The sequence below is a fragment of the Lasioglossum baleicum genome, chromosome 7 (assembly GCF_051020765.1).
Source record: "Lasioglossum baleicum chromosome 7, iyLasBale1, whole genome shotgun sequence".
In the NCBI taxonomy this organism is placed as follows: domain Eukaryota; kingdom Metazoa; phylum Arthropoda; class Insecta; order Hymenoptera; family Halictidae; genus Lasioglossum; species Lasioglossum baleicum.
Genome location: NC_134935.1, coordinates 14,995,427 through 15,005,454, shown reverse-complemented (window position 1 = coordinate 15,005,454; position 10,028 = coordinate 14,995,427). Strand labels below are relative to the sequence as shown.

At 42.4% G+C, this 10,028-nt stretch overlaps 1 protein-coding gene across 12 annotated transcripts in view; it reads left to right on the top strand.

Annotated features, from left to right (window-relative positions):
• Positions 1–76: 76 nt before the first annotated feature.
• Positions 77–10,028, top strand: part of LOC143210930 (monocarboxylate transporter 12) — a 34,544-nt gene continuing 24,592 nt past the window's right edge. Inside the window, exons 1-2 of one of the 12 annotated variants that reach the window (XM_076428226.1) lie at positions 4,374–4,604; positions 5,226–5,313. In XM_076428226.1, the coding sequence (XP_076284341.1) occupies positions 4,559–4,604; positions 5,226–5,313 (134 nt within the window). In that variant the 5' untranslated portion in view covers positions 4,374–4,558. Of the gene's footprint in view, positions 2,605–4,373; positions 5,325–6,375; positions 7,425–10,028 lie in introns of those variants that run through there. The other 11 variants (XM_076428227.1, XM_076428229.1, XM_076428228.1 and 8 more) reach the window with 11 other exon arrangements.

Here is a 10,028-nt window from a genome sequence, read left to right as displayed (position 1 = left end):
TACCACTACTATTACTATTACACTATATTTACTTAGTACAACTATTACGACACACTTAATTTTTATTCTTAATGCTCGTTGTGCAGGAGAATCGTGTTTCTTGTGGTTTCCAATCAAATATAAAGAAAAACAAAACACACACGCGCGCGCGCGTGCAAAGACGTATCGTGTGTGTTACTCTGTATGTACATGCTACTCATCCGGAAGTGCATACGTGTGCACGCGTGCCGCATCGGGTCCTGCAGTTACACACACGTACACACGTTGTAGTATAGAGAGCATAGAGATAATTATCGACGCGCGTGTTCATGTGGCATTTCGCATGCGCATGTTTTTTTCATATGTATGGATGTTGGCACAGGCGGGACTTTAGCTGGAGAGAATATATTACACAGAGAGCGCGTGTGGTACGTCATGTGCGTATAATAGTGGCATACATACATGTATGAGGCGTTCTTAAATACACACGTACACGTAGGGACAGAAACAAACAGAAACATACAGACGTACATACATACACACACACACACACGGATGGACTCTTTAATCCTGTGCATATGTTGAACGAAAAAGAAAACAGAAAACACGTGAAGTATATATTATATGCTATGGTACAAAGAAGGACAAATGTATTAGGTGAACGTTTATTGAAATTGAAGAGGAATTATGAATTTTTATTACTGAAAAAAAACCCTGCGTCGACTTGTTTATTTATTTATCACTGTGTGTGACTCTACCCTATGCTCCCACCACGAGCCAATCATGTTAGACAGAGTCTGACTTTCCTCGACAGCTCTCTTGTGTTCTTCTTGGCCATTATTTCGCCGCATGTAAGTCACCAGTACGCAGTAAATTATTAGCAATAAAACAATTGTAATACGTCAAACAGTCTGCGTTATTGCTGCTTGGACTAATTACCGTGCGTCGTCGCTCTCGAACGTTCCATAATCATTCTCATTTTGATCATGGTCGCTTGGACATTTCATTTGAAGAAAATACTAAAACTTGCAGGCTTAGAAATGTACAGGGTGTTTCAAGGTGTAACGACCAAACGATGTCGGTACATTCTACGGGTCTAAATAAAAATGTTGTATAGGTCTTTCGAAAGTTTGTTAAAAATGAGACAGTGTTATTTAAAAAATGGAACGATTTTCCCCAGTTAAAAAATTTGTTCCCTCATACCATGGAATTTTTAGATAAATATTTTTAGAATACGTGTAATGTTCTGAACCTTTATAACGCAGTGGTAACACAGTTTCCCCTTGCAACGAACTTTTTAAAATTGGTTTCCTCGCGATAGTAGTTCTGGGTACTAAAGTGTTAAGAGATAACGGTTCATTTCACTTACCGCATGGCGATATGCGTATTCGTCGGCGACATAGAATCCGTTTTCCCTCGGGCCACAGCTGACTGACGTTAACGTGGAATTACATCATTCTATAAGATAGCGGATTCTTTTTCTCATGTGAAATATCAAGTAGCCATAAGTACATTTTCGAACGAAACATATGATCGTTGTATAGACCATGCGCTCCATCGGGGAGCTCAGTGTTAGGCGCACAAACAACAATAACAGTAGAGGGATGAAAAAAGGCAATTTTGCTAAAAATTTCAAATCCCTCGCTTCTCTCTCAAATCGCACACTGTCCTTCTTAATGATTTTTTTTCTTAAACTGACAGATTCGTGACAATTGATTAAAAAGAGTCTAAACACGACACAACATGCAACATGAGTGTTCGGATAATAGAGCAATTATCTATCTACAATGACAGATATAAATCCTCACCGATCTGTATATGAATCTTACTGTATAAGAACCGCTCTAGATTGAACTGTTTCCACGAGAAACCAGATATCATTTGTTCGGATAATCGAGGTTCTACTGAATCGCGGATTGAACAAGTAAATGAGGTCCAAATAGTACCGTGTTTAGACTCATTTCAACGAGAAGAACGTCACAGAAACAATGGTAAAAGACTCGTAAAGAAATAATTGAGAAATGCCTCGACCACCTGTATCGAAGATTTCCCGCGATTTTGAAAACGGCCACGTGGTCGCGTGATTCGCGCTTATGCTCCGGTGTGCGCGTTCACGTCCGTTCAAAACGAAAGGAACTGTCGCGCGATAGGCGCGTATTCTTGGCGCGACCTACCTTAAAGTAAACTTACACTTTCGTTTAAGCGCCACACGGTGGTACAAGGAGGGGCGAGGCACAAGCGAGGCGTACCTCCGTATCGTCGCGCGCGCGAGAATTCCGGTCGTGGCTCGTCTCGCAACGTTTACAAACCCGCGGCTTCCTCGTGCTTTTCCAACAGCGGTGCCCTACGTCTCGCCTCCCCCTCTCTCTCTGTCTCTCTCACTCCTCATTCTTTCTTTCTCCCTCTTATCCTTCGGTTCACCATTCTCTCCTCTCTCTCTTTCAGCGAAGCCCGTCTCTTTTTTCCACCCGCGTCTAAAAAAGCTTCCGTTCATCTTTATGGCGCTTGCCCTCTCGCTCGGCTACCAGTGGCACATTTCATCTTCAGCATCGACACCGAGCTGAGAGGAGAACCCGACGAGGAACCAGAGGAAGTTTCAGACGACCGCCCGAACATGACACACACGTGAGTGCAAGTTTGATCTGAATGAGATACATGTGTGTATATGGCTGATTCCGCGACGAAATGTTTCCGCGATGTTTCTAGCCGCTGCCGCGAGATTGTGTACTGATTATCCTTCGATGATCAGTCATCGGTAAACAGAGCTAGGAGAGCTAGGAGAGCAGATCCCTGTAGACGATTGTTATCGCGCGTGCTCCCGACGGTAATTAACTTCGGACCAATCGCCTGGCTTTAATCAAACGTGGTCCAGACTTTAGCAATTAACATAGGCACACTTGGACCTCTTTTTAAAGAGGTCTGTATGTGTTATAGAGATTTTTTTAAACTGTACTTCTATTTTCTTTCACATAGTTTTCAACCCCTGCATAGTCAAGTCAACTTTCATTTTTGTCTTTCTTTTTAAAAAAAAATACCACACTATAGTTTGATTTTTGGAAAAGGAAGCATGAAGTGCACTGCAGGAAAAATGCAATTGTAGGCTGAGCATATGTAATGCTATAATTTTATTTTTGGAAGAAAGGAGGAGCAATCATAAGTGCACAGCTGATAATAGATGTTCGTTCTAATCTCTTTTACGCACATATACAGTGGGAATTTGGCGTCATTCGACTAAGCTGGGCGACTATTATGATCGGAGGCATCTTCTGTCAAAAACACAGTGTAATACAGACGTCATGACGCAATGAAATGCGAGAGTTATCAGTTAACCTGTCAACCGAGCGATTTTTCATCCACGAACCCCCAGAGAGTAGCACTGACTGAGATAAATAAGATTAATATACGACAAAGATTATGTCACGACCGATGTAAATACAACATAGCCTCTAACATAAATATTATGACACAACAAAGTCCGGAGATTCATTGGTTGCGGAAAACCTGGAAGAGGAAAGTGAAAATTAAGGAAAAGTATCAAATAGAAAAGTGAGACGAACCAGGAAACAATTTAAACTCTTCAGCCCAACTTGCGAAATCCTGTGACTTTTTGCCATTTAAAAAATATATATCAGACATTAAAAATTTCAAAAATTATCTTCATTAAATTTTATCGTGTATGAATACTATAATTAGATCTTCATGCGAAATGAAAATGTTTTACCCGAATTGCAACAAAATGGAGGAAAATAGAAATTGATTTCTCCAAAGATTAAATGAGAACAAAATAGAATTTTATTTCAACATTCGATATTATAGGCCAAGGGAACCTTGTCGAACCTTGAAATAATGCTCAAATAATTTTGACCAGGACAACTCGGTTTCTAGCAGAGTTGGGCATTAATCAATTAAAATTTTAACCATGATTGATTGACTAATGTGTACGATTAAAAAAGGTAATCATTGAAAAATGGACGATTGATTCAATCGATTGATGAAGTTAATCGTCAATCGTTGATTAAAAAAAGAAATCATCGAAAGATCGGAGACTGATTTAATCAATTGACAGAATTGACAGAAATATATCTGAACAAAAACTCAGTTTACATTTTTTTTCATTATGCATATAGTTTTGAATCCGTATTTCATTTCGAAATTTCAGCAGTTAATCATTAATCAATTATCCGATTGACAATTGAAAGGAACGTAATCGTTAACCGCAATTCACGACTAAAGTAGGAGTTTAGAAATTTATTCGTCAATCGTTGATTAAATTTCTGCCTAACTCTGATTTCCAGCCCGCCACACATCGCGCGCCGTTATGGAGGAACGCGTCGTCCGAGACAAAAAGAGAAAAGCGATCGAGAGTGTCTCGTGTTTCGTTTCACGTTTCACGCGATTGGACGCGTCGTGCACGTGTAGTCGAGCGTGGACACGCGCCGCCCTTTAACGCGGGAACACAACACGCAGTGCAGTCGAAACGCTAGCTCGGCCAGAAGCGGTTCACCCGAACAGTCCCGGCCACGTTTCGGCAGAATTCCGCGTGTGCGTGCATGTCGTCGATTCGAACCGCCGGATCCGGATGAATCGAGGTGACGTTTACCCGCTATTTATTTACGCTCCGTTCCGTAAGTTCAAGCGCACGACCTCTGGTTGCACCTGCGCTTTAAACGGCACAACCATGACCCCGCGATGCTACTGCTGATTTACGCAGTTCCCCGCGACCCGCAAAGTGATTTACATCGAGATTCCATCGAATAGTGTACGCACTCGACGGCTCGTACGTGTATAGTCACTCGCAATAATATTCGGAATAATACTCCCAAAAGCATACTGCCTTAATATTCGACCATGCAATTTTGTTTGAGAAGTTAGACCAGTTGAAGTGAAAAAAGAAATTCTGAGGAAATTGGTCCGAGTTGCAGAGAAAATTTTGTTCACAATGTTTTTACGCGGACCTATATTAAAAGTTTAGAAAATATGTTTTGCGGATCTGTATCAATTATAGAAAATTTTATCGTGAGTGGTATCTCCGCCATCTTTAAACATTCGTGGCTCATTGCGACGTGGACCGATTCTGATAAAATGTTCAGTGTGCATATAATTGACACAGATTTGCGAAAAGTGTAGTTTCAATATGCAATATAGGCCCACGTAAGAAATTTGTAAAACACAAATTTCTTTTTAAGAATGTCCGGATATTATTGCGAGTGACTGTAGCTTGACGTAAATTGTAACTTGAATGCAAGTGTTGAACGTCGAGTACAACTGTGGTTCAAGATGCACGCGGGACAACGGGTGCACCATAACGGTGGATAGCATGGTTGCTAGCAGCAGGTACAGTGAAGGTAATTTAATGTGATGCGGATGGAGCTTGCAGTTTAGACCGGCGCCACGCTGGCGTGATGTTGCGTAGGGCTTTCTTCAAGTGCGTGACGATTATTATCAAATTATGAAAGCTGAATGTTTCATTAGAGCGATTGTTTTTGAGAATTTTAATTATTGAATTCCAATTTTTGCCTTGTGGTTATAGGAGCGGATCTTGAATGTTTAATGTTTTTGAATTGTTGTTTCTTCTTCCACCTGGCGCGCCCACAGTATTTAGAAATTTATTGAGCACTATAATAATTTTCTTTTAAATCGTGGTCATATGTTTTGGGTACAACGCGTTTCTATACGGTGTCTATTTATTTTTATAGAAGGTGCCGATTTAAAAATGCTCTTGCCAACATCTAGCGAGAGTAGCGCAAAAATTTCGATCTCCACGTATCGCTACGTCATCACGGGATAAAGTTGAACGATCCCAGACTAATTAATTCTCTTAAAAGCATGCGATTTCGATTAAAAGCGTTGCTCAACGACAGAACAAACCAGATGTTACACTTTGCACTTGAGGCGACGGCTCTCCCAGCTTCTACGCAACAAGTATGCTCGCTTCTGCAGATACCACGCGAAAGAGTTCGCGACAAGTGTCGACGGCAGGCGGTAGTCCTTGATCGATAGTTGTCGGCTGAAGTTGGAAAAATTTCGTTTCTCGAAAAGGGTCGGAGTGTGCAGAAGCGTTGCAATTGGCGACGAAAACGTTCACCTGTCGGATCTCATCGCATCACAGACGGTCCACCTGTGAAACGGCGAAACTTTATGCCGTCGTTACGTCAGCGGGAGTTATTACAACGCTATCACCGGGTCCTGTGATTGGTAGCGACACCGAAAAACGGGTTGCCGAGGCGGTTGTGTTCGGTGCTCGCGCAATCTCCAGCTGAAACGGGTTATCGGACTATGTCGCCTCCAGAGTTCTTATCGGCGATCAACGGAACTTGCTGTCGGCTAGTTACCATTTTTATGCGAAACGATTCGGTTAGTTCAGCCGCACAGGATTTCGTATATCTCGGAATTTCGTCCTGGGCGTAGCTATTAGTCCTTTGGAGTTGCGTTCTAAACATACTCCGAATCAATCGCAATTACCATTTCGTTAAGTATCAGTAGTTATCATCTTAAAATGCAATTGTTCACTCGAGATTAATAAGCAATCATTCTTGCCTTGAGAGTTAGTAGCTTATTTGTCAAGTTCATTTCCAAAGATTTCTAGATAGGTTAACTAGATCTGGGGCAGATTAGAAATCAGGATCAGTAGGGGTCCGTTCTGGGGTATTTTGCAATTGGTGCTCACTATATTATAATATCAGTAAGCAACAATTTTTGCTTCTTGAAGACCATCGATTCATCTATCGGGATCAGTCTCAAACGCGAAAACAACTGGGTCGGAGTTTGTCGACAAGGTGGTGGGAAATCCATAGCAAATTACTTACAGAGTCCACGTCAGGTACAGGATATCTTCAAATTCCCAAGAATTGACATTTCCTACACCTCTAGATCGTCACCGATCCATCAGCAACGTTTTCAAAAATTCAGAAAACAATGCAGAACTCAGACCCACGTGATCATACCTCTCCAAGAAACCGCTACTTCACCTTCAACCACCACCTTCCTCAAATTCCCCCGGAATCCATTCTTCGGTTTCATCTTCAAGGCCACTTCTAGATCGCTCGATAAGCTCCATCGACAGAAAGGGCCGTAGTAGCCTTGTAACCTCTCCGAATTCCACACGTATTAGTGACTTTCTTCAAGCAAGTGTCCCCAGAGAGCTGGTCACGAGACCCGTGTCCGAAACAGGCCGATCCTCTCCGCTGGAGTGCGGACCAATCTCGCATTCGGTCGTTATCGGTGACCGATGGCAGCCGTGCACGGCCCACGCCTGCGGGCCACGCTGATCAAGCGGATTCAAGCGGCCGGCTCTCTCGGGCAGATCGCGCACGCCGTCTTTAGTACACGCGCGCCACGCGGCCACGAACACGCGCGCGTTCCGCTCCGGTCTGGATCACGCTCGCTCCTGCCTTACTCCTTGGGATTTTGGCAATCGGTGACATTTTGTGGATTCAGTAGAAAAGGTAATCAACCTTTACGCTCCGATAAGCGATAACGCGTCCGCAACTTAACGTTAAGGTGCCGTGTCTGCCTTCGGTGTGCTTCTTCGTTTTCCAGCTGCACGCGTGGTCCTCTTCGGCTTCGGATAGCACGCGTGTGTCTGTGAATGTGTGCGTTGTCTGTGCACGTACACGTGTACGTGAAGATAGATGTATCTATGTATACGTGCAGTTCGATGTCCCTATGGACACATGTACGCGTCCAGTTTTTATGTCTCTACGTACACGTGTACTTTTAACGTCCCTATGTGTCAGCACACTTGCAGTTCCATGTCTCTACGCACACGTGCAGTTCGACGTTCTCCATGTACTTACACGTGTGCCTGCGATTATATTTGTGACCTGTGACGCTCGCGCGCACTTCCCGCCTCTGGCTTGGCGCAAGCGCGCTCGATCGCTTCCCCTTGCACGTGGTCGCCCACACAACACGTGCGCGATTTTCCGCCGAGTTCCCGACGCTCTCACCAGGAAAATTTCTCTTCGGAAAAATTGTTTGCAAGAATTCTTTCCTCTTGAAATTCCGTTGGCGATAGTTGCTGTTCTTCACTTGCTCAACGAGGAAAAGCATTGTCTGCTACCTTTTTGGGTTGTCTCGTTTTGGAGCAGTGCTTTTAGAAAATTTTTGGTAGGAAATTTGTAGACATTCTTAAAAAATTTTAAGTTGTACATGTGTCTGTGGAATTTTTTAAATGTTTCTAGGTTTTTATAACATGAGGTAGAAAGAGGCTAAGTTGTGTAATTGCGTTTGAATAACAGAAAACGTTTGTTACCATATTTCGTTGCACAATGAAATTCTATTTTAACACGAACGTCCCGTACACCAACCGCAAACGTTAATCACGTGTTCGTCCGTTGTTTCCCGTGTACACACGACGCGACGTCGGAAATTTTTGTCCGGACTCGTAAAAGTCGTTTTCGGCTTCCGACCACCATCGGTCCGAAGCTACATCGAGTACCTACTACGATTTCCGTTGAAATTTGAAAGTCAATCAAGCCTGTTGTTCGTCGCTGAAGCTTGCTTTTTCTTTCCATCGAACGTGTTGAAAAACGTGCAATAATTGCCGCGAGCGTCCTCGTCTGGCGAGTGTACAATTATTATGTATACCAGAGCCGATCGATCGATCGCGGAATCAGGATTCTGATTCATCGATTTATCCTCTGAGAGTGGGCGTAAAAAGTTCTGCATTCCATTCGAATTGGCAAACTTCTACGCCTCCAATTGTTAACAAAATATTAGTACTCCATTGTTCCAAATTTTAATCTCTAACTTGATTAAAAATTTAGAACTAAATTTTAAATCTCCAATTTCGACTGATTGAAAAATTGACGACTGAATTCCGAATCTCTAATTCGGCTTTAATTCACTGGGCGACTTTTTAATCACGAACATTTACGAAGATGCAAGACGAGTACAACTGAGATAACAACAATTTTACCATAAACAACGTACTGGGTCGTAAGATAAAGTGGTTCGGTTATCTTCGATATATTCTTTCCATTTATTAAGAAATTAGAGGATTGGAATCAATCAATTATGAAATTGTTGACTATAAGTAGATTTTATGTAATCATTGTTATCTGCATTTATAATGAGTCACAACTAAATCGTTAGAATTAGAACATTTATGTTTACAATCGAATATTCCTTTTTATTAATTAGTCACTTCACATTAAAAGCGAGTTTTAGTCAGAAAGTCTATACCTGGCTTTTTAAACTTGGCATTTAAAAAATGGCTGAAAATTTAGGCAGAAGCTTGTTATTTTTATAAATTTTCTAAATGTATCTGTAGTTCAACTTCATATTGCATATTACTAGTATCTACGCTGTACGGTGATCTAATACCCCATCAGTCCCTCAGAAAAATTCCCAGAAGGGACAGTCGATGGTTCCACTGTCATTCAGCAGTATTATGAATGAAAGAGAGTGAGAGGCAGTCGGAATCGTCGGACACAGAGATTCGGAGCTTGGAGCGATGGCTCGAGGAAGAGAGGCCACGTGCTGGGGCCAAAGTTCGCGGGAACTTATCTGCCGCGATTCGCTGTGCATTTATTTACCAACATTCGCGGGCCGAGGAGCTGACTCAGCCGAGAAGAAAGAGAGAAAGAGAACATTGTTTCGGGAACGGTCGTAAACAGGACAATAAACCGTGGACATCCCCTTCGCAGAGCCCTCCCACGCGTTGGCCCTTTGTTCGCAGAGTTTGCCCAGGTCAGGGAAACTTAGAAAACGGCAAACAGCTGTGTAGAATGTGTCAGCTGACTACTGTCGCTTTTATCTTCTTCTTCCTTCCCTTAGTGGAGTAGGGGAGATACTATGGAGGTTCAGTGCTGTTTACTCTGTATTTTCTTTATGCAAAATAGAATTAGTGTCCTACATAAACGATTCTATAGTTCAGTAAGTAGCCTACTTGTGTGTGGCCAGAATAAAAGAAAAACAGATGAGTAAGAGTTCTTGAAATCGAAGCTTGTCGACTTATCTACCAACTCAAGCCCGAGATTCCGACATTGTTACATAGTTTCGAGGGGTACCAGTGAACATTGTAGACACGATGATGTACAAACTGATAC